Here is a 25,678-nt window from a genome sequence, read left to right on the forward strand (position 1 = left end):
AAGAAAACAATAAAGGGGTGAAAGCTTTTGTAGAGCGCTGTAGGAAGAACAAGGTGACTCAGTACTGCAAAGTTCAGTTGTACATTATGTGTGATATAAAAAGCTACTATAGTGTGCAGTATACCGCAGGGAGGAGCTACACAAAGCCCGAAGTCGATTTGTTCAAATACTTCGATTTTAATAGTGTTTCTGTACAGCAAAAAAAATGTATTGACTCCGTGAAGCCAAAGTTCATCTTGCCCGAAGTTGCGCAAGACTTTGGTAAATTCCTACTGTATTCACATCTGCGTATTTAAAAACAATTTAAAATAGCAATCTGAACTGGGCTTTGGTACTGGTTGGTACCTCGGCACAAAAGCCCACTTTGGATTGCTATATTAAATTGTTTTTAAATACACATATATGAATACAGTAGTGATTCACCAAACTCATGCATCTTCTGTCAAGACGAAGTTTGGCTACACGGAGAAAATACATTTTAATGCTGTACAGAAAAACCATTAAAATCGAAGTATTTGAACAAATCGACTCGTTTCGCTCAAGGCTAATTCAAATATAGAAATATTTATCCCATATGGTGAACGGCGTAATGGGAAAAAATATAAAAATGGCTGCTTTTTTCTTTGCTTCACCTCCCAAAAAAATTGAATAAAAAGTGATCAAAGTCATACACATTCCAAAATGGTATCAATAAAATCTACAGCTCACACTGCAACAAATGATACCTCATACAACTCCGTACACATAAAAAGAAAAATGTATGAGAATCAGAATATGATAATGCAAATCAAAAATCATTTTTTTTACAAAGCTTTTTTTTTTTTTTTTAAAGAGGTTGTCCCATGAAAAATATCCTACAGTTTTCAAACCAGCCACTGGATCTAAATACTTTTGTAATTGCATGTAATAAAAAATTTAGCATAGCCACTGAGTTATTCTATAAAATGTCTGTATAGCGCCACCTCCTGTTTTTCTGATTTCTTTGTCCTGCTCACTGAGAAGGCCGCACATGCTCAGTTTCATTCTTAAACTGCCTCCTGAGCTGTGATAGGGAGAGCATGGACACGCCTCCTGAGCTGTGATAGGAAGAGCATGGACACGCCCCCTTAGCTGTAACAGAAAAGACACTCCCCTTCAGCTGTCAACTTGATATAAATCTAGCAGAGCAATGAATGGGGAGATCTCTGGATCCATGGGAGGTACAGGGCTGGTTCTAGCTTTGTTAGAAAGAGGTTGTCAAGTACTATATGATGTCCGATTTTCATATTTTATATTAATCATGGGATAGCCCCTTTAAGTACTGATACACAAGAAAAACTACATAAATGTGGTATTGCTGTAATTGCACTGACCCAGAGAATGAAGATAACATGTCAGTTTTACCGCATAGGGAACGCTGTAAAAATGAAACCCATAAAACTAAGGCAGAATTGTTTTATTTTATTTTTTTACAATTTCACCCCATTTGGAACTTTTTTCCAGCTTCCCACTACATCATATGCAATATTAAATGGTGCAGTTAGAAAGTACAATTTGTCCTGCAAAAGAACAAGCCCTCATATGCTATGTGAACGGAAAAGTAAAAGTAAAAAAAAAAAATGGCTCCAGGAAGGCTGGGAGTAAAAAACAGAAATGCAAAAATGGAAAATGGCCCAAGTTCTGAAAGGGTTAAAGCGGTTGGCCCATCTCACAATTTGGTGACATATTGCTATGCTAGAATATGCCACCAATGTCCAATAGGTGTGGGTCCCACCCCTATCTCTAAAATGGGGCTGCCAAAGTGAATGCACACTGTGCAAGTGAAGCCACCCTCCATTCACTTCTATGAGACTGCCAAAAATAGCCAAGCACCAGGCGCTCCGTGATTTCTGGAAGTCTAATAGAGGTGAATGGAGAGATGGCTGCGTTTGCACAGCGCGCTCTCCATTCCCTTCTATGGGAGTTCCGGAAACCGACGAGATCACTCGTTTGCCTCCTTTCGGAATGCCTTCACTTTGGGGGCCCAGTTCTGGAGACAGAGAGGACCCACACCTATCAGACACTGGTGGCATATCCTAGCAGTATGCCACTAATGTGTGAGATGAGCCAACACAACCCTAAAATAAGCTGGAGAATAAGTACGCAGACTAGTAATTTGCTGCGGCCCCCAATCATCCAGGGGGACTACAGCAATAATACAGTAATGTCATAGATGTGATATCGCACACACAAAGCTTTTTGTTTTTAGATTATTTTTTTTGGATCCTTTCATTTAATAGCCTAAGGCCTCATGCAAACGAACGTTGTGTGTTTTGCAGTTCGCAAAATTGCGGATCTGCAAAACACAGCGTCCGTGTGCATTCCGCCATTTGGGGAACGGCACGGACAGCCATTGATATAACTGCTTATTCTTGTCCGCAAAACGGACAAGAATAGGGCAGGTTATATTTTTTTTGCGGACCACGAAACGGAGCAACGGATGCGGACAGCACACGGAGTGCTGTCCGCATCTTTTGCGGCCCCATTCAAGTGAATGTGTCTGCATCCAAGCCGCAAAAACTGGGGCTCGGATGCGGGCCAAAACAACGGTCGTGTGCATGAGGCCTTAGGGGGAGATTTATCAAACTGGTGTGAAGTAGAACTGGCTTAGTTGCCCAAAGCAACCAGATTTCACCTTTCATTTTCCAAAAGAGCTGTCCAAAATGAAAGGTGGAATCTGATTGAAGCTATGGGCAACTAAGCCAGCTCTACTTTATACCAGTTTGATAAATCTCCCTTAAAGCTATGTAAGATCTGTATATGCTTCTACTTGCTATGAATAAGGCTTTTCTTAACACACAGGAAGGCCAGATCCATCACACGATGGATGCCAACTACACCAGAGGGACCCCACTGACTTAAAATGGGGTCCGTCAAGGTTCCATTGTGGTGTCCACCATTGTGCAGTGCTGTTTTTACCCTCTGACGGTAGTGTGAATCCAACCTAAGGAAGGAAATGAGTGTCCAGGATTACTGTTTGTGTGGTAGTTAAGAGATTTAGAAGCAAACAAATACAAAGCACAGCAAGTCAGAAGATCAAATGACATCTAACACTACAAAACACAAGCTTAAAGGGGTTGTCCAGGATCTAGCGTTTTACATGCAGAGCCAAATTACAAAGCAGAAGTTGATTAGCTGCGCATAGCTATCATCAGCTTGCTTCCACAGCCTACTATTACCACTACTGGCAATTAAGGTGGGGGCGCCGTAATTAATAATTCTGAAATAACACGGCGCTGGAAGCTACAAGAAACCAGTAGGTTAGTCTTAAACAGTCATCAATCCTCTACTACTCCAGAGACGGTGGGAGGTTGCAGCACTATTGCCTATGGTTATTGAGGCAGCTATGGTGTATGAGGTTGAGAACTCTTCTATCATGTAGGGTGGTTTCCTTTAGAAGAAATCTTCATTTCACCATGAAGCATGCCCTAATTGTCCACAGTAAATCAATCCGGTATGATGGACACTAGTCGCCTTTATCAGGATCTGAATGAAAACATACAGCCCAAGCAGATTTCCTAGGTGTGGAATCCTATTATGGAGTCACTACTAGAACGTGATTTTTTGGCTTGTGGCTCCCTCTGCTGTTTGGTATGTAAAGGATACCTCAATGCTTGATTCAGGACGGCGGTACAATGGCAGACTCCAAGTCCTGAAGGAGACACCATTGCATTTTCTCATGATGATGAGCTGTATTAAAGGAGGGTTCCAGTTTTAGTATACTGCATACTCCGCGTAGCAACTGCTTTGCTTGAAGTCATTCTAAGTAAAAATTCGATCCAACTGATATAAAGCCTTTAAAAGTTGACAGTTTAAAGGGGTTTTCCGAGATCTTTTTACTGATGACTAGGGAGGAGCGAACTTCTGTTTTCAGGTTCGGCGTACAAGGGTCGGGTTATCTAAGAATTCCGTTATGGATAACTTATGGTCCGTGGTAGCGGAATCCATAACGGAATTCTTAGATAACCCGAAACCTGTACGCCGAACTTGAAACACAAGTTCGCTCAACACTACTGATGACCTATCCTTTGGACAGGTCATCAGTTTTAGCCATTTCTATCTGAGATCAGTTTTTTATAGTCCTACACAATGTATTTTTTTCTGTCTAAAATAATTACTAAGGCTGTACTTATACAGTTACAGTAAAACTACAGCTACATATTTATTTCTGTAACTCTGGCCATAGCATCGGAGGGCAATTCCCTTATCAGCCACGCTTTGCTGAGATGGGGACATCCCGTTAATACTCTAGAGGCAGATCCTGCAGCAGGGACTCAGCTCAGCCAGTGATTGGTTGATCCGGTATTTCCTGCGTATCAAAAGGGACAAAAAGCAGAAACAAGCAGGGGACCTGTCAGCACTGGAACAGGATTGTCACTTAGTTTAAAAGCAATTTTTATTAGCTGACAACCCCTTTAAAGAAAAAGGATGAAAACTTCAAACCGAACTCGGCTTCGTTTCTGACTAGTACCTCGGAACCGAAGCAGAGTTCAGTTTCAAGTTTTAAAGTGGTTTTCCACAAAATCAATTACCGAAGTTATTCAACGAAGTCCCGTGCGACTTCGTGAATAAATAACTGACTCATCAGAGCCCATACATTCTAATACTGTACAGAGACGGATCTCCGTACAGTATTATTCCGAAGTTTTGAACGAAACAACTTTGTTCAACACTAGTGGTAAAACCATAGACCTCAATATTGCAGTCACACACGGTAGCTTCTGGGTCCTTTCGCTACGGTTATTACAACATGACTAGTTCAAATAATACACCCAGAGAATATTTTTTTATTAAAAATTACAAACACAGGAACAAAAACACATTTTTCTTTTACATTTTCAGTGCAAAGTGTGCATTGTTGAATTAGTTTTGTTATATTGAATGGAGTCGGGAAGGAATTTTTTTATTCCCCTAAAGTGGGGAAAATTGGCTTCTACCTCACAGGGTTTTTTTGCCTTCCTCTGGATCAACTTGCAGGATAACAGGCCGAACTGGATGGACAAATGTCTTTTTTCGGCCTTATGTACGATGTTACTATATTAAAATTAAAAAAATAACTTGTTTACAGAGTCCTGTACAGGAAAATAAAATTAGAATATATTTAACGGGGTTATTCAGGAACTAAAAATTGCTTTGATCTGCTTATAATACAAGCGGTGGTCACTCATATTAGTGCCTTTGTTTTTTCAGACCCCTATTGCGCCGTTACAGCCCTCAGTCATGTAACACCGGAAGAGATGTGCATTCTTCCTGACTCATGACGACAACCCCGTACGTGTGGTTGATGGACCTGAACATTATGCCCTGAATTCCACATGGATCTTTTCCACTACAAAGACCAATCGGAATCCATAGCTAAAAGTCTGCAACATCTGAACTCACTCTTGCAGTCTCAGACTACCTTTCCCACTGGTCCACATATCTATAGTGGAAGGGGAAGCAACATTCTGTGGGGATCAAAAAAGTATTCAATATTAAAGAGGCTATAAACATTTTTTTTATTATTGGCCCATTTTACCATTATCAGGAATGACACTGGTTCCCTATAACTGGCCAAGCAACCGTTTGTCAGCTGATCGAATCATTTATGAGACTTGATGTAAAAAGTACGAGGGATGAATGATCGTAGTAAAGATCGTGTGCAATTTATATCGAACTGTATAAATGATTGCCAATCGCCTGATATTATCATTGATCGGTGCTCATTATGGCCCAGAACCAGGCTGTGTAAAAGGACCCAACGGGGATGTCTCATAAAAACATTCTACATTTTCCAAACCAGGACACAGATTTATTTCAAGATGTCAGATCTAACAGGACAATTGGAGCAATGAATAGGGAGATCTCTGGATCCATGTGAGGTACAGGGCTGGTTTCATCTTTGTTAGAAAGAGGCTGTCATGTCCTATACGACGTCTGATTTTCATGTTTTACATTAATCATGGGATAACCATTTTAAGCTGAATTCTTAGCAAAGTGATTAGAATTCAGCCTAAATTAGTGTTATGCACCCTCAGGAGTGCAGCGATATGGGCTACAGATCAAGCTGCCAGACAGCTTTCCCAGATGAATTTCACTTACTGTATGTGAAAACATGAAGGCAGCAGAAAGCCAACGATAGAACATTTTTAATAAAGGCTCACTTGAAAAAATTTTTATTTATTTTTACCCAAAATACAAAGCAATAGTAAAAACAACCCCAAAATGTCAATAGGCTTTAAAAGGGCATTCCGGTTATATTGTTGTCCCCTATACAAAAGGTGGTCAAACACCACCGATCTCAATAACTGGGGCTCTATACCCCATGGAGCTCTCGAAATGAACAGAACTGCCAGTCGGGCATGCACGCGGCTATCTGCAGAACTCTCTGAGAAATGAATGCCACTTATGATACAACTCACCTGCGAAAACTTGTGTCACAATTTTGGAGGATGTGTCCCAAAGACAGACTACATAGAAAATTGCGATGTCATTGTACCGGCCTATCATATCACACAATGGATAATCACTACATGTGAGGGCAGTGTAGGCACTACAGGCTCTGCTATGTAGCACCAGCCTTCTGTACTTTTAACCCTTTCCTGACATGGCGTTTTTCCGTTTTACTCCCTGCCTTCCCGGAAACATAACTTTTTCATTTTTCCATTCACTTAGCCATATGAGGGCTCATTTTTTTGAGGGACAAGTTGTACTTTCTAATAGCACCATTTAATATTGCATGCAATGTTGTTTGGTAAGCTGGAAAAATATTCTAAATGGGGTGGAATTGGAAAAAGAAACACAATTCCGGCAGTTTTATGGGTTTTGTTTTTATGTCGTTCGCCATGTGGTAAAATTGACCTGTTACTTTCTGTCTCCGGGTCAGTACGATAAGGATACCACATGTATCTAGTTTTTCTTGTGTTTTAATGCTGGAAAAAAAAAAACTTTTGGGGAAATTTTTTATTTTTTATTTTCATTGACATATTCTGAACCCCATAACTTTTTTACAGTTACAGCTGGTTGAGGGCTCATTATTTGCAGGATGATCTGTAGTTTTTATTGATACTATTTTGGTGTGTGAGACTTTGAGAATTTTTTATAACTTTTTTTTTACAGTACGTGAAGTGACCAAAAAACAGCGAATTGTCCATTTCGATTTTTTTTTTTTGTCTGTTACGCCATTCAGTTTGGAATATTTTTATATTTTAGTAGTGCAAGCGTTTTTGGACACAATAATGCCTATTTATATTTTATTTTAAGTTTTGGGGGAAGGAGGGTGACTTTTTCTAATATTTTTAAAACCTGCATTCATCAGATTGCGGTTTCAATTCAGTAATGAGATTTTACTCCTTACTGAATAGAAAAATCTGTATATTCCAATGCAGTGCTGCCACCTGCAGGCCTGCATTGGAATATACTTGTAACACACCTGGTAGCCTTGGACAGGCTCAGGCCTATTACTACTAAGGAACGCATTTCCCAATCTCAGCGAGGGCAAGGCATTCTGGCCCTGGGATCACATTGGTCTCAAAGTTCGTGCTTACATTTGACCTCTGCATCTGAGGGGTTAAGTGTCTTAGATTGGCATTATTGCCGATCGCAAACATTAGCCCGTGTGTCCGCTGTCACAGAGATGAGCGAGTGCCATCTTTAAAGATCCGACATCGCGGCCAATGTCGGGAAGGGGTTAATACGTTATTTATTTCATATATTCGCATAATATCTCCCACGATTTCTAAACTCTTTGTACGCCATATTTGCTTCAGCTGCGTTATGAGGAATGCGACCAAAAGGTTCTCTGTCGTGGAAACATGATTCAAAAACTTCATCCACAGCCTTTTCTGCTGCCTCTTGACTGATTTTCCTTGCAGCCATAATGGAGCCAACTGCTCGATCTCGGACACAAGTCTATTAACGAAATAAATACAGAGTAACAATTCCCTACGGTACGCACCAACAATGTGTAATGTTAGAAACTAATAAAACTATACAAAGAAATGTCCTTGTACTCTGCAATTTCATATCAATACTCTGGCAGTGTTAGGCTGGGCCTATGTGGCGTCTTTATCGCCATTTATCACTGTGCAGCACTGCCTGTACTGCAAATACTGTAAATGAAAGGTGACGGACACTGCTGGATTTTTTTGCTACTGTTGGGAAGCGGCAACTTGTCGGTTGCAATGCGACCCCCATTAACGTACATATCTGCGTCACAGACAGTGCTATACAGAGAACTTTGTTAGTGCGACATATATTGTGGCCAAAGTTGCCATGTAGCCCAAGCCTTAGGAATAGCAGATACAAACCACAGCAGTAAGGACTGCACCTCTCAGGTTAGACATTTTACACAAAAAAAACTAAAAAAGTCACAAATTCGATAGTTTTTGACAGGAAAAATGGTGCTGCACACGTAGCCATTTTTTCTGTGTAAACGACCAGCATACCTCATTAAGGCCCCTTTCACACGGGCGAGTATACCGCGCGGGTGCAATGCGTGAGGTGAACGCATTACACCCGCACTAAATCCGCGCCGATTCATTTCTATGGGGCTGTGCACACGAGCGGTGATTTTCACGCATCACTTGTGCGTTGCGTGAAAATCGCAGCATGCTCCTCTTTGTGCGTTTTTCACGTAACGCAGGCCCCATAGAAATGAATGGGGCTGTGTGAAAATCGCAAGCATCCGCAAGCAAGTGCGATTTTCACGCACGGTTGCTAGGAGACGATCGGGATGGGGACCCAATCTTTATTATTTTCCCTTATAACATGGTTATAAAGGGAAAATAATAGTATTCTGAATACAGAATGCATAGTATAATAGGGCTGGAGGGGTAAAAAAAAATAAATAATAATAATAATAATTGTTCGCGCAGTCGACATCTCTTCTGTCTTCTTTTGTGAAGAATAGGACCTTTGATGACATTAGTACGCTCATCACATGGACCATCACCATGGTGATGGATCATGTGATGGACCATGTGATGAGCATAGTGACGTCACCACAGGTCCTTTTCCTCACAGATGAAGACAGAAGAGATGCCGGCTGCGCGAACAAGTGGATTAAGGGGAGTTAAAATTATTATAATTTTTTTTACCCCTCCAGCCCTATTGTACTATGCATTCTGTATTCAGAATGCTATTATTTTCCCTTTATAACCATGTTATAAGGGAAAATAATAAAGATCGGGTTCCCATCCCGCAATCGCGTACCTACTCGCGCGGGTTTGCCGCATTGCACCCGGGACGCCTCCGGAGCCACGTCACGCCCGTGTGAAAGTGGCCTAAAAGTCAATGGGGTTCGTCACACTCAACTGGTGCTCATAGTGAGACAGATCCAGCACAAATTTTAGATTATTCAAAGTAACCCCCCCGTGCCTTCATAACAGCTTGGCACACCCTTCTGATTGTAGACTATTACAAACAGAACCACTTCCGTATCAAGCAATTTTTCAGTTTTTCTTTTTTTACACCCTGCCTTCTCAGAGCCATAACTTTTTTATTTTTCTATTCAAATAGATGTGTGCAGGCTTTTTTTTCCCCGTGGACAAGTTGTACTTTCTTATGGCACCAATTAATATTGCATACAATGTCTTTTTAACAGCATTCCTTGAAAGGTAAAAAGTACAACTTTTTTCTAAGGGTCAGTAAGATCATAACTATACCACATTTTTTTGTAAAGTTTTTGCGGTGTTATAATACCGTACTTTAAAAAAAAAACAAAAAACTTTGAAAGGAATGTAATTTTTCTGTGTGTTTTTTGCAAGGCAATCTGTAGTTTGGATGTCTTTTGATACATTTTTGAAGTAAAGAACAAAAAAAATAAGTTTTTTTAAAAAAAAATTCCATTACACCATTCACCACATGGGATAAATACTTTAATATTTTATAATACAATTTTTTTTACATGAATTTTTTTTATTTTATATTTTTAAAACCCTTTTTCACTTTTTACACATTTGTTTTTAGTCCCCAAGGGGACTTTAACATGCAATCATGTGATTGATTCTCCCATAGACTGCATTGGTTTAAAATTGCAGCCTATATAAGAGTATTACACTCACCGGTAATCCGGTTTCCTGGAAGTCTCCATGACACCACATCCTGAGATTGACTTCCTTCTGATTGGACAGGAAAAACACAGAGAGGTTAAAAACCCCACCCCCTCCCTCCATCGCCAGTGTATTTTAACGAAGAACGCCAGGATGAAAGGATAACAGAAAAAAAAAAACACTGAAGTATCTAAAGGGTGGGATGCATGCAGTGTCATGGAGACTTCCAGGAAACCGGATTACCGGTGAGTGTAATACTCTTTTCCCCAGTCGTCTCCATGACACCACATCCTGAGTAAATATCAAAGAAAATTATTAGGGGGGACACAACTGCAGAGAGGACTTTACGTCCAAACCTTAAGTCGTCGTTGACAAGGATATCTAATCTGTAATGCTTGGTAAAAGGTATGAATTCTTTTGCAAGTTGCTGCTCTGCAAATTTGCTGTAAAGAGGCCGAAGCTTTCTCCGCCCAGGAGGCGGCCATGCCCCTTGTGGAATGTGCTTTCAGGGAAGTAGGGGCTTCTTTCCCTTTGACTTTCTATGCTTCAGAGATAGCTAAGCCTTCCCCCTACTGGTATGGCGTCATTGTTTGGTATTGGTGGAGGAGGATTCTGCTTGATTCGGGTTGAAAAGGAAATTTCTTCCCCTGCCTCCTTTTGCATAGCTCCACCTTCCGGACTTCCCTTTAATCTTTCTTATTTTCGGGTTGATAGTGTCGGTCACGAAAAAATAGCCTTTTTTGTTTGTATCTTTCTTCTGGGAATCCCCTTTTCCTATTAGTAGCATTCTCTAAGATTTTGTCAAGGTCCGTTCCAAAGACGTATTGACAGTGGAAGAGGAGCGCGTTTAGTTTATTTTTGGAAGTAATGTCTCCTGACCAAGCTTTAAGCCATAAAGCCCGTCTCGCCGTGTTGGATAAAACGGCTGTCCGGGCGGACAGTTTGACAGACTCTGCTGTTGAGTCTGCTAAAAAAGAGGTTGCCATCTTCAATAAGGGCAAGCTCTCCAATATCTGGTCGCGTGGCGTTTTATTGACTAGGTGGATTTCTAGTTGCTCTAGCCATAAGTTTAATGTTCTAGCTACACAGGTTGAAGCTACTCCTGGTTTGAGAAGGGCCGCTGTTGCCTCCCAGGTCTTTCTTAAAAGACTTTCTGCTTTCCTATCTAGCGGATCTTTTAGTTGTGCTGAATCATCAAAGGGTAGAGCTGTATGTTTAGCCACTTTAGCTACTGGTGCGTCTACTTTAGGGATGGTTTCCCAGTCAGTGCAGTCATCTGGGCTAAACGGGTAACGCCTTTTAATCCCCCTTGGAATAAAGGATCCTTTGTCTGGTTTCTCCAACTCAGAACGTATCAACTTCTGGACACTATCTGGTACTGGAAAGACCGCATTTTTCCTTTCTCCTAGGCCCCCAAAAATCTCTTCTTGTGTTGACCTAGGTGTCTTTGGAATTTCCATTTGAATGGTAGCTCTGATAGCTATGATCAGCTCGTCAATGTCATCCGAATTGAACAAAAACCGTTTGTATTCGCCATCTTCATCTGAGGATGCAAATTGTTTTTGTACTGATTCAGAGTCCGAAACTGCCAGACCTTCGGAGTCTGAGTCAGAAATAAGTAAACTACTACTGCGGATGTCTTGAGGAGGAGTTATTTTTGGGGGTGTTCAGGCCAGCTGAACCTCCTCTTTAACTACTTTTCTAATATCTTCAAGGAAGCTGGAAGATTCTGATTTAACGACATTGGATGTGCATTCCTTACAAAGGGGTTTAGACCCTGTATTGGACAGTCGTTTATAGCAGATACCACATTTTCTGGCTTTCTTAGTGGTAGTAGCTGAATCCTTTTCTCCCTGAACGGTAAGGGAGGGAAGGATGAGCAGACCAACCCAGCATTACATAGACATGTGCCTGAGAGCAGGCTACTCACAGTCCCTGGATTTGTTGCAGGCTCGGTTCCAGAGCCCGGTGTGAGGGGGGGGTGCTCATCTTGACTCCCAACAACTTCCAGGGGCGCACTCCTGATAGGAAAAAGCCGCGCTGTGCAGGGCGCCATTCTGCAGGTCCTGTGGGTTTTTATAGCCTCCTTTGCCCTTCCAGGACCTGCGGCGCATGTTGATGACGTCAAGACGCTTTGGCTCCGCCCTCTGCGTCTGACGTCACCCGCCTGCTGGCTGGAAGGGACACATCCTAGTGCCGATCTGCCATAATCTTCTTTCCCCTCTGCATTAAGTCCCCCTGGACCGCCGCAGAGGGGATCTTCGCAGGGGGGCATATCGCAATGCACCCGAGCCCAGGCCTAACCCGGAGGAGGAGGGAGAGCTGCCCTGCAGATCCGACCTCGGCCTGGAAGAAAAACAGGTGAGCCCAGCTAGAGCTCCATACACCTCTCCGGCTTCCTATCCTGATGGGACAGGAAAAACACTGGCGATGGAGGGAGGGGGTGGGGTTTTTAACCTCTCTGTGTTTTTCCTGTCCAATCAGAAGGAAGTCAATCTCAGGATGTGGTGTCATGGAGACGACTGGGGAAAAAAGATTAACTATGTTCCTATCAAGCGCTGCTACAGATCGGGCCGGTCAGGGGGCCTGAGGCTGCCAAAGGAACTGAACGGGTCCCTTGATCTCGGCAAGGGGGAGCGGTTCGGTCCCTGGGAGCGCAGTGTTCCCTGGAAAAGACAGTAGTCGCAATTGACCATGGCATCTGAGGATTTTAAAATTCAGTGATCGGCCCTATCACCAATCACAGACTTTGCTACCAAGTGTCTGCTGTGTAAAACAGCAGGCACTCAGCTGCTATGGCACCTGCTCAGCTACTGAGCAGGAGCCATCTTTAACGACCAGACATCCATTGTATATTTATGGTGGCTGGCAGGGAAGTGGTTAAGACCCAACCTACCTTCTTGGCATTGATACTATTAGGCATAAACAAGGATGATATCCCACAATCTAACTTTAAAAGGCACCCATTAACTCCACCTCTCCCCCTTGGGTGCCACAGGTTTCAGGTCTCCTTGCGTCAACATCCTTTTGGACAAGGTCATGTGAACACTGTGTTACCCACGTTTTATGTGACTTGGATGACAAGTCTCCTCTATGGCCACTCGTTGGCTGCGGCGGTCATATGACCTGCGTCAAACAAAATGGGTAAAAGTGTGTAAATAGCAAAGTGCCATATAATTTAAAGGGCAGAGTGGTCACACGTACTATTCAAAGAGCAGTATGTTCAGGCAACCTACAGTAAGACTGGTGTGCATCACCAGCTACATAATAACCATGAGAGTAGTGCATGGTAAAAGCATAGGGGGGAATTTATCACGAACATAATATTTGCAGTTAGTTTTGCTTGAGTCTGCATTAGCATACTTTATGGCAAAATTATCAAAAAGCACACTCTGTTTGATGAGTTTGGCACATCTTTAAAAAATAGCATTTGTCTAGAAATGCTACTCCAGTGTTTGGTATGACTCCACCAAATGGAGTGGGCTTCCAGGTGCCATGATCGGCAATAACACCATTCACAGACTGTTAACCAAACCCCCCCCCCCCCCCAGGTGCTGTGTTCAATTGTGACCACAGCATCAGAGCTGTCAATTCCTGGGACGAAATTTTTTCAAATTATACCCCATTTAGAATTTTTCAGGTTCCCACTACGTTGTATGCATCAGATCATGTATCATTAGAAAGTACAACTTGTCCCGCAAAAACATGCCTTCATACTGCTATGCGGAAAGAAAAGTAAATGAAAAAAAAGGTATGGCTCCAGGAAGGCAGGGAGTAAAAGATGCTGCATAGTAACGAGTGAAATTAATCTAAAAGGATTAGGTAGAAGAGGAATGATCACGAGAAACCATGTTTCCATACCTGATGATGCTGCTTAATACCAAACTTGAACCGAGACATTTCATTGGTAAGGGAGCAATCTCCACTGAGACTGGCAGCTCGGATCTACAGCACAGTTCAGAAACATACATTTAAACACAATACAAATATTAACTTATAAGGGCTCAGACATGAAAAATATTATGAATGGTACACACTTTCAGATGGATAACATAGATTTAGGCATTGCAAATCAGCAGCAGAAATTGAAATCCTGTGCATTTAAGAGGCTTTCTGAGAGTTCTGTACTGATGGCCTATCCTTAGGATAGGTCACCAGTATCAGATTGGTGGCGGGCCGACACCTGGCACCCTCAACTGTTACGAGAAGCTGCCGGCCTGAGGATATGCCATCGATATCTGAATACCCCCAAACCCCTTTAAATCCGCATTGCAGGTCAAGTTATATGCAGATTTGTTGTGGAACTTTCCCGCAGCATTTGGATGAGATTTCCTTAACATCTCATCTATTTCACCATTACTGTAAACACTGCGGATTTGGGTCTTTAGCTTATATATAAACAAAGCAATGGCACCTCTACCCTAAAAAGTCCCTAAAATGAAAAGAAATACCGTACATACCTCAGTACAGGCTAAGTGTCGAATGTTGCCTAAAAAGTCAACTTGTGCACGACAGTGGTCATAAGCATGAATCAACTCATGTGTCAGCATTCTGTTCATAGTTGCTTGATCGTTAATATTATTCTGACATATAACAATCTACAAGAAAGGTTGAAGGAAAAAAATAAAAATAAATACACTATACCCTAGTAAATACATGAAATAAAAAACTAATGAAATAACAAATATTATTTGATACAATAGAGAGTTAGATGTCACCAAAAGGCCTTCGGCTCCTGAATAATGGTCTAATGCATAAATACTCAAATGGTGGAAGTACTAATCCTAAGAATATTACTGTAGTCAGTTCCCATTATTATACCCCAATGGTGTGATGCAAAACACTGCAGGGAAATCACCTAACATATTGGGGGACATTTATCAATGACTTTACGCCGACTTTGTGGCGTAAAAAAGTTGCAAATAAAGGCGCACGGCACCTGTGCACCATAATTTTCGACTTTTTGTGGTTCTCGGCACTTTGGAAAAGTGGGAGTGGCTTCACTGAAGGGAACGTGGCTTTGCGCCGCCCGCCACATTTACTATAACTTTCGCCAGAAAGTGGAGGAAGTTATAGCTGGCGTAGACTTCAGTTTCTGGCGCACAGCAGGGCAGAGGTGGCCTCATTTATTAAGAGGCTTCTGCCTCTTAACAAATCAGGCGCATCTCACGCCAGTGCGGGGAGATCAAGACTGGCGGATGGATCCACCAGCCTTAATATACAGTCAGGTCCATAAATATTTGGACATCGACACAATCCTAACATTTTTGGCTCTATACACCACCACATTGGATTTGAAATGAAACAAACAAGATGTGCTTTAACTGCAGACTGTCAGCTTTAGGCCTCATGCACACGGCCGTGCCGTTTTTTTGAGGTCCGCAAACCGCGGATCCGCAGAAAATGGAAGCCGTCCGTGTTGCCTTCCGCAATTTGCGGAGCGGGCGGCGGCAATATAAAGGCCTATTCTTGTCCGCAAAGCGCGGACAAGAATAGAACATGTTAAAAAAAAATTGCGGGGCCGCGGAACTGAGCCATGGACGCGGACAGCACACGGAGAGCTGTCCGCATCTTTTGCGGCCCCATTGAAGTGAATGGGTCCACATCCGAGCCACCAAAACAGTCATGTGCATGAGGCCTTAATTTGAGGGTATTTACATCCAAATCAGGTGAACAGTGTAGGAATTACAACAGTTTGTATATGTGCCTGCCACTTGTTAAGGGACCAAAAGTAATGAGACAATTGGCTTCTCGGCTGTTCCATGGCCAGGTGTGTGTTATTCCCTCATTATCCCAATTACAATGAGCAGATAAAAGGTCCAGAGTTCATTCCAAGTGTGCTGTTTGCATTTGGAATCTGTTGCTGTCTACTCTCAAGATGAGATCCAAAGAGCTGTCACCATCAGTGAAGCAAGCCATCATTAGGCTGAAAAAACACAACAAACCCATCAGAGAGATAGCAAAAACATTAGGCGTGGCCAAAACAACTGTTTGGAACATTCTTAAAAAGAAGGAATGCACCACTGAGCTCAGCAACACCAAAAGACCCGGAAGACCACGGAAAACAACTGTGGTGGATGACCGAAGAATTCTTTCCCTGTGAAGAAAACACCCTTCACAACAGTTGGCCAGATCAAGAACACTCTCCAGGAGGTAGGTGTATGTGTGTCAAAGTCAACAATCAAGAGAAGACTTCACCAGAGTGAATACAGAGGGTTCACCACAAGATGTAAACCATTGGTGAGCCTCAAAAACAGGAAGGCCAGATTAGAGTTTGCAAAACATCTAAAAAAAGCCTTCACAGTTCTGGAACAACATCCTATGGACAGATGAGACCAAGATCAACTTGTACCAGAGTGATTGGAAGAGAAGAGCATGGAGAAGGAAAGGAGCTGCTCATGATCCTAAGCATACCACCTCATCAGTGAAGCATGGTGGTGGTAGTGTCATGGTGTGGGCATGTATGGCTGCCAATGGAACTGGTTCTCTTGTGTTTATTGATGATGTGACTGCTGACAAAAGCAGCAGGATGAATTCTGAAGTGTTTCGGGCAATATTATCTGCACATATTCAGCCAAATGCTTTAGAACTCATTGGACGGCGCTTCACAGTGCAGATGGACAATGACCCAAAGCATTCTGCATAAGCAACCAAAGAGTTTTTTAAAGGGAAAGAAGTGGAATGTTATGCAATGGCCAAGTCAATCACCTGACCTGAATCCGATTGAGCATGCATTTCACTTGCTGAAGACAAAACTGAAGGGAAAATGCCCCAGGAACAAGCAGGAACTGAAGACAGTTGCAGTAGAGGCCTGGTAGATCATCACCAGGGATGAAACCCAGCGTCTGGTGATGTCTATGCGTTCCAGACTTCAGGCTGTAATTGACTGCAAAGGATTTTCAACCAAGTATTAAAAAGTGAAAGTTTGATTTATGATTATTATTCTGTCCCATTACTTTTGGTTCCTTAACAAGTGGGAGGCACATATGCAAACTGTTGTAATTCCTACACCGTTCACCTTATTTGGATGTAAATACCCTCAAATTAAAGCTGACCATCTGCAGTTAAAGCACATCTTGTTCGTTTCATTTCAAATCCATTGTGGTGGTGTATAGAGCCAAAATTGTTAGAATTGTGTCCATGTCCCAATATTTATGGACCTGACTGTATCTCCCCCATTGTGTTGCTCGCAACCACCACCATACATACAAAGTAATAAAAAAATACAAGACCAAATGATCCAAAAGACCACAATATTGTCACCCCGACGTACATTTTGCCCAAAGCTTCTTCCGACGTACATTTCTCCCCCTGCAAACAGCTTTGGGCCGAAACGTACATCGGGGTGACGATACTGTGGTCTTCAGGATCCTTTGGGCTGGTATATTTTTATTACTCTGTATGTATGGTGGTTGCAGGCAACATGCTGTGATTTCCCTGCAATGTTTTGTGTCACACCATTGGGGTATAATAATGGGAACGTTGAATTTTTAGCAGCTTCCCACCACATTGCGTGTAATATTAAATGGTGCTTTTAGAAAGTTGAAATTGAACCCTTCCCCTTTAAAGGGCTAAAAAGGTAAAAAGTCGTACAGTGCAGTTCGTTTTTAAAGAAGCAATTTTTTTTTTTTTTTTTTTTTTTTTTTACCACCAGCTACCATCTGTTATATCAGACATTCGGCCCCTACTGTATATGCAGTCCGTGGTCCAGCCCTGTGTCCGGTATCTATGGCCTAACTGAAACATGACATCAGTACTGTGACTTTCAGTAAGCAGCAGTGTTACATGACATATATAAGCTGTGTCAGCACATGGGAAACCGGACTAGTGGTGATATTAATGTACACTATATATGCTCCTCAGTACTTCACTACTACTAGCCGGGTCACATGACCTATCCAGCTCTCCTACGGATGCGTTTTTTACAGGACAATTTTCTGTTAGGGAGAGGCTACTGTATGGCTATAATAAGGCCTGTTTTTATATTCTGGACTGCTTATATAGCGTTCTTGTACACACAGGTTTAGAACAGTACTTTTGTGGTTTTTGTCCCATCTAGTAAGGCTGAAACGAGTTTATGAAGTTATGCAAATTAGGGCACGCAGGTACCCAGGCCTCCCGGTGATCTGCACGCCTAACCCCTCCCCATGGCGTCCTTTGGTCCGCCCTGTAATGATTTTGCGTCACCCTCTATGGGCAGAGGCACAGACATGTGCCGGTTAATGCCGTGGCTCGTTGTCCTCTGCTGGTGCCAATAAGTCTCCAAACCTAGATGGTCTTTTTAAGGCTACTTTCACACTGGCGTTTTGGCTTTCCGATTGGGAGATCCGTCATGGGCTCTCACAAGCGGTCCAAAATGGATCAGTTTTGCCCTAATGCATTCTGAATGGAAAAGGATCGGCTCAGAATGCATCAGTTTGCCTCCGTTCAGTCACCATTCCGCTCTGGAGGCGGACACCAAAACTCTGCCTGCAGGACGGATCCGTCCTGGCACACAATGTAAGTCAATAGGGACGGATCCGTTTTCTATGACATAATCTGGCACAATAGACAACGGATCCGTCCTGGCACACAATTTAAGTCAATGGGGACAGATACGTTTTCTATGACACAATAGAAAACGGATCCGTCCTCCATTGACTTTCAATGTTGTTCATGACAGATCCGTCTTGGCTATGTTACAGATAATACAAACGGATCCGTCTTGGCTATGTTACAGATAATACAAACGGATCCGTCTTGGCTATGTTACAGATAATACAAACGGATCCGTCTTGGCTATGTTACAGATAATACAAACGGATCCGTTCTTGGCTATGTTACAGATAATACAAACGGATCCGTTCTGAACGAATGCAGACGGTTGTATTATCTGAACGGATCCGTCTGTGCAGATCCATGATGGATCCGTACCAAACGCGAGTGGGAAAGTCGCCTAAGAAGAGCAGGCAGCCTGTCGAAGCTATAATATATTATACAAGTTTAATCATGAAATCGACTCCTTTCAAAATCATTTAAATGGGCGTTATATGAATTATCGTTTCATAGCCGACGTGTGCTCTCCATGTTCTCCGCGGACAGCACACGTATCCATTGATCTTAGCGTGTTCTGCACCCTTGCAGAGAAGAAATGCACTACTTTAGTCTGTTTTGCAGAATAAAAATGCACATACAAGTCTATGGGTCCATGAAAACCACAGACAGAACAATGGTGCCACCTATTTCATGGACCGTGGCTAGAAGATGCCGTGGACAACAGATGACATCTGGATGAAACAATAAGCATGGATGGGGAGGCCTTACTGTGAATATGGGTCCATGTAAAAAATGGGTCATTTTAACGATGGGCATTGCATTTCCTAGAGAAAATGATCCCAAATGTCACAGCCCAAAATAACAAATATTAGAAAGCGCTTGTCTGATTGGGTAGCGTGCTGAGCTGTATATTTAACTCTTCCAGTACCAGATTCTCTTTAAACATGTACTATGTACTGCTTTAGGACTTACTAATGAGTTTGCGGTGCATCTCCTTATAATAGGTGATGACATTTAGAAAATTACCTCAGAGGTAGAAGAATCAAAACCTCCTCCCACTCGTTCATCACATTCTTCACACGCGAAATGTCTGTCCCTGTATGCGGTGCTGGAAAAGAATAAAGGCGAGATCTCCATTGACATCAGGTCTTGTCCTGCCATATTGGAACACAGACATACAGTTCAACCCTTTACTGACACGGCCATTTTCTGCTTTCGTTTTTTTACTCACTGCCTTCCCGAAGCGATCATTTTTATTAATTTTTTTCAGTTGACATAGACAAAGGAGGGACAAGTTGTACTTTCTAATGGCACCATTTAATATTGCATACAATGGGTTCTATAGGTTTCGTTTTTACAGCGTTTACTATGCAGTAAGACTGACCTGTTACCGTCTTTCTCCCAGTATGTATGATTACAGCAATATTAAGTTTGTATAGTTTTCTGGTGTCTTAATATTTTAAAAAATAAAAATAAATACCCCCTTGAACACAGGATCGTCTGATCGTGTCTCACATAGACTGCAATGAATTACCATTGCAGCCTATGGGAGATTCAGTGTGTGCTCCATAGGAACATCTCTGTGGCAGGTAATTGACCCACTAGCAGGCCCAAGGCTACCACAGTGATCAAAAGGCTCCCCTGATCTCAGAGCTGGGGAGCTGTTCAGGCCGCTGGAGCACAGCGTTCCCATGGAAACGCCTCTCGGATGCCATGGTTACAACTGACCATGGCATCTGAGAGGTTAAACGCCTGTGATTGCTGTTATCGTTCATCAATTTTGTTGTCTGCTCCTGAGGAAGGGGTCACCTATACTTGAACCCCGAAACGCGTTGAGCCTGTATCACCATTAAAGAGATTGAACTGAAGCGCTGGTTTACCTGCTGACTGCAACCTCTTAGACCTATTAAGCGATCCTGGCCCGGGGGGGGGATGGGTATTGTCACGGGCGTCTTGAGTTTGACCTGTGGACAACCCCCCAGTGAAGCGAGTGGAACACCATACTATTATTTCTATTTGCTCCTCATATCTATATTCTATCCCAACAGAATGCTGTTTCTATTTAACCAATGTGATCAACTTTTATTCTCTGTCTAAATAGCCATTCCACTGGAATTTTATATATTCATATACTTATTATTTTATTTGGGGCGTGGCGCTATATACTGCTAGAGGAATATATATATGCAGATATACATATCCTCCTTTTTTTTTTTTTTTATCTATCCTGATTATATAAGCGTATGGTATCCACTAATGCTATTTTTCAGAAAAAACGTACTTTATATGATCACTAGTATCCTCACCACTGTTTAGTAGAAACCGTCACTGGTGGCACCTCTGGGGTTTCACACCTTCTAACCAAAAGAATCTGCTTAACCCCCTCTTCCTCCCCTTTTTTCCTTTCATCTTCCCTATCGTTCATCAGAGACAGCTTCTAAGCGGGTTCCGTGTTTAATTACCTTACTTCCGCTGTACTTGTACAGCAGACATCCAGAAGGGGTTAACTATCTGAACTGTAACCAGGGTTTGACACAGACAGCATAAAGCTTTCATGCACGATCAGGACATGGGCCCTTTAGCTCATGAAATTCATGGACTCTGCCAATGACATGAAACCTAGTAGCCAGTAGGTGGCGGTGGGCCCTACTCCCTAAGAGACCCCTATACAGTAACTTCACTGTCCTATGGAGGGCTATGAATAACAAATCAGTACAGTTGGTGGTCTCCCGTATGCACTAGCACCTCTAACATTACTTCACTAAGCTTAAGAAACTTACCAACCAGCCCGACTCATGGCATCAAGAAGTAATTTGACATGTGGACCTAATAAAACAAAACACAGAAGGGCATTACATTGGAATTAATGACACAGCCTATAATATACGCAGAGCTAAAATGTCTGATTTCAAGTAAATATAGATTAGAAATTGTATTATACAAATCTATGCACATTTCTAACATATTTATGTGAACCGTCGTTGTAAAGGGGTTTTCCAGACGCTGGTGGCCTGTCCTTAGGATAGGTTATCAATGTCAGATCGGTGGGCATCCGACACCTGGCACCCCGCTGATCAGCACCAGTAAGGGTACTTTCACACTTGTGGCAGAACGTAGATGCGGATCCGTCTGACAAATGCATTGAAATGCCGGATCCGGTATAAAAAATGTTTGCATTTTTTTTTTCGGTCTGTGCAGGAATGCCAGATCCGTTTTGCCGGAACACTTAATGCCGGATCCGGCACTAATACACTTCAATGTAAATTAAGGCCGGATCTGGCAAGTGTTCCGGAATTTTGGCCGGAGATAAAACCACAGCATGCTGCGGTATTATCTCAATCCTTATCAGTCAAAAAGACTGAACTGAAGACATCCTGAACGGATGGCTCTCCATTCAGAATGCATGGGGATAAAACTGATCAGTTATTTTCCGATATTGAGCCCCTAGGACGGAACTCAATACCGGAAAAGAATAGTGTGAAAGTACCTTTACTATACAGTGGATGAAAGCGGAAGCATAAGGTTCTGTCCACTGTGTAGGGGCCATGCCGGGATACGGCAGCTCAGCTCCCATTCACGTGACTGCTAGCGGAGCTGCACCATACTGGAGAACTACACAGTGAATGGAGCCTTCCATCCCCTGTATAGTTTTCTGAACCAAAGACTGTCAAAAACAGCTGATCAAGGAGGATCTGGCATTGATGATCTATCCTGAGGACGGGCCATCAATATTGAAGTCTCGGAAATGCTATGACTATGGAACTGATGACTAGACGTAGAGAAAATACATCTATATACATAAGAGGTAATGTAAACTAAGAATATTAGTATCTACCAGGAGGTTTTATGACCATTATAAAAGCACAATGCTGCAGGCGGAATCCATTTCCCATCAGCAGGAGAAGTCCACGACTCCTGGCTCACAGCGAGATGCATCTAAAGCAAATGGGGCCTGGTGGTGCTCCGGCCGTTTCTGGCTATGCCAGATGCAATCAACAGTTTAGCGCTAGTGTGAAACTAGCCTAAAGCCTCATTCACACGTCAATGATTGTGAGCTAAAACCAGGACTGGAGCCTCCACAGACATAAGGTACAAGGGACAGATCTGCACCTGTTCTGGGTTTAGAGCCGCACCAGTTTGGGCTCACAATCACTGAGGTGTGAATAAAACATAACGCTGGGTTCAGATCACTTCTACTGATCTGTCAGAAACTTTCACACTTGCAGCAGAGGATTCCGGCAGGCAGTTCCGTCGCCGGAACTGCCTGCCGGATCCGGCAATCGGGACGCATACGGATGGCATTTGTCAGACGGATCCGGATGCAGATCCGTCTGACAAATGCATTGCAATACCGGATCCGTCTCTCCGGTTGTCATCTGGAAAAACTGATCCGGTATTTATTTTTTTCACAGATTTAAAAAGGTCTGCACATGCGCGGACCAGAAGAACGGATCCGTTTTGCTGGAACACTTGGGGGCGGATCCGGCATGTGTTCAGGATTTTTGGCAAGACAGAAAACTGCAGCAGTATTTTCTCCGGCCAAAAAACGCAAGAGGGACTGAACTGATGCATTCTGAACGGATTGCTCCCCATTCAGAATGCATTAGGATAAAACTGATCCGTTTTTTTTCCGGTATTGAGCCCCTAGGACGGAACTCAATACCTGAAAAGAATAGCGCTAGTGTGAAAGTACCCTTTGAACAGAAAATGAAAAATAACTGATCCGCCTTATTTTGAGCATCAGTTGTGATCAGTTTGTGTCACTTCCATCAGACATTAGTTACCGTATGTTTGATGGGAGAAAAAGTCCTGCATGCAAAAATAACTATGTCTGACAGAAGCGATACCCAAAATACGATGGACCAGTTATTTTTCATTTTTCTGACGGATCAGTAGAACGGAAAGCTAAACTTAGACATGAATGAGCCCTATTATAAGATGTCCTTAGGAGTGAGACAGTGACAGCATGCACATGGCCGGTATCCGTATTTTGTGGATCCATGGTCGTGTGCATGAGGCCGAATGGTGGTGATGCTCTTCGCTGTACACGGCAGTCCCTTGAATGGAGTGGTGGTAACGTATCCACACAACTGCTTCATTTACACAGGGCAATAGGTGGGAGTCCCAGTGTTTGAATGATCATATCCTGTAGATGGGGGGGGAGAAATGTTGTTTATGGGCCAGTCCCTTTAATGAAGAGTTTCTGCAGCAGCTGCAGTGCTCAGATTGCTGCAAAACAGTATAATACACAACTCAGCTGCTGCAGAACTTCTTCTGGAAAATGGGGAAGGGGTTTCATGGTATGAAAGTACTGTAGACAGGAATCTCCCATTAATCACCAGAAAGAGGTTCTGCAGCAGCTGAAACATTACAGATCACCTTGTGCACTGTGTAAATGAGAGAGAACCCTCCTAATACCATGTATAGGAGGAGGCCATATCCCCCATGGTATGACATAGAAGACACGCATCCATCACCTACTCGTCTCCATTGAGATCTTCATCCTCGCCTTGCACCTGAGCTTCAGCCCGTACAGCTTGGACAGAAAGGGCTCTTGCTTACGACCGCGGGGGTCTCTCTCAGGGAACAGATGGTAGCCGTAGTCGTCTTTTCCTGATTTATCTTCCTCCATGGGGACCACTTTCTGTCACTGACCCTGAGCAGCGTGCAGGCAGCGCTGACCTTCAGGCGCAGGTATATGACGTCAGCGCCGAGGACTGCTGGCGGCCATCTTTCTTGTGGTCAGAGGCCAGGAGATGAAAACACTGACCGCGGCAAAGAATACACTGAAAAGGGAGGACTGTGGGGTATTATAGAAGCAATCAAACCGAGAGACTTTGGGGGGAAAAAGTACCAAACCCTTCTTTCCTGGATGAAGTGTTTTGGTATTTATTGAGCCATTTAGTTTGAGGGATTGTTTTTTCACAGTTTGAAGGATTGTTTTTCATGGCATATTTTTCATGGTACCATTTAGTAAGGGGTTGCCAAGGTTTTCTTATTGGTGGCCTAACCAAGGGCACATCTGACTGTCAGCGCCGTACTCCGCCGAGCGCTGCGAACTTCCTAGGCCATGTGACATCACGTTTATCGGTCAGATGGCCTAGGTGCAGCTCAATCTCATTCAAGTGAATGGGTCTGGGCTGCAAGTATTTATCATTATTATTTGACTCACAGCGCATTACAGACATTAGCATCACACTGTCCCCAATGGGGCTCACAATCTAAGTTCCCTTTCAGTGTGTCTGCAATACCAAGCATGGCCACTATCTAATAGACGGCACTGTGCACTTACCGAAGTGCCACGGCCTCCTCAAACAGTTCATCAGCTTCTGAGAGTGGAAAGCCGCCAGATCTGATATTGATGACCTATCCTGAGAATAGGCAATCCATATAAAATTCCCAGAAAACCCTATTAATTCTTATTCCATCAGTAGTGGCAGGGGGTCACAACTTACACCCCGTGCAGATGGCACAACTCATGAGCCTGTACCATAATAGTACGGCATGGTGCAGGGAACCAATCACATCATACTGTAATGGCACAGCGTGGGGACAGGGAAAGGCTAGGGACATCTTTGGGGGACAATTATTTTTTTTTTTTTTATCGTTGCATTCTACTCAAATTGGGACGCTGATCATTTTTTCAATTGGTCATTTATTGTTTTAAATCAGTCCTTTTCTTTGTACTGTACAGATGTCAGTCTTTGTGCTACTCTGTCAGGAGTTCAGAGATAAGGGAGCCATCGGGGCTCTGACATCTGTATAGACAAAAAGGGCTGAACAATTTTAATAAAGACCCATTATAATTATAGAAAAATTCCTCCGAAGGTGTCCACAGCCTTTAAAGGGGCTAACTGTGGTGAGACAACCCTTTAATAGTAATGCTGCCTACTCTCAGAGAAAGAGCAGGAGACACCCAGGCAAAAGGGGCAGACCTTCCAGAAGTATAGGCTATTGTCCCACATATGGAGCAGCGTGTACTTGGTATCGCAGCTCAGCCCCATTCACTTCTATAGGGCTGAGCTGCATCTAGGCCATGTGACCAATGCAAATGATGTCACAAGGGCTAGGGAAAGCTGTGAGAAGGCTGGGCA

The 25,678-nt window shown here is 43.0% G+C and overlaps 1 protein-coding gene across 1 annotated transcript; it reads right to left on the reverse strand.

Annotated features, from left to right (window-relative positions):
* Nucleotides 1-7,154: 7,154 nt before the first annotated feature.
* LOC120987097 (mitochondrial inner membrane protease ATP23 homolog) lies at nucleotides 7,155-24,378 on the reverse strand. The gene is made up of 6 exons (XM_040415733.1): nucleotides 24,066-24,378; nucleotides 21,365-21,410; nucleotides 19,611-19,692; nucleotides 14,510-14,647; nucleotides 13,911-13,994; nucleotides 7,155-7,908 (listed from the first exon to the last, which is right to left on the reverse strand). Exons 1-6 carry the CDS (start codon nucleotides 24,214-24,216, stop codon nucleotides 7,705-7,707), a joined length of 705 nt encoding a protein of 234 aa, XP_040271667.1. The 5' UTR covers nucleotides 24,217-24,378; the 3' UTR covers nucleotides 7,155-7,704.
* Nucleotides 24,379-25,678: the final 1,300 nt, after the last annotated feature.

The sequence above is a fragment of the Bufo bufo genome, chromosome 1 (assembly GCF_905171765.1).
Source record: "Bufo bufo chromosome 1, aBufBuf1.1, whole genome shotgun sequence".
Lineage (NCBI taxonomy): Eukaryota > Metazoa > Chordata > Amphibia > Anura > Bufonidae > Bufo > Bufo bufo.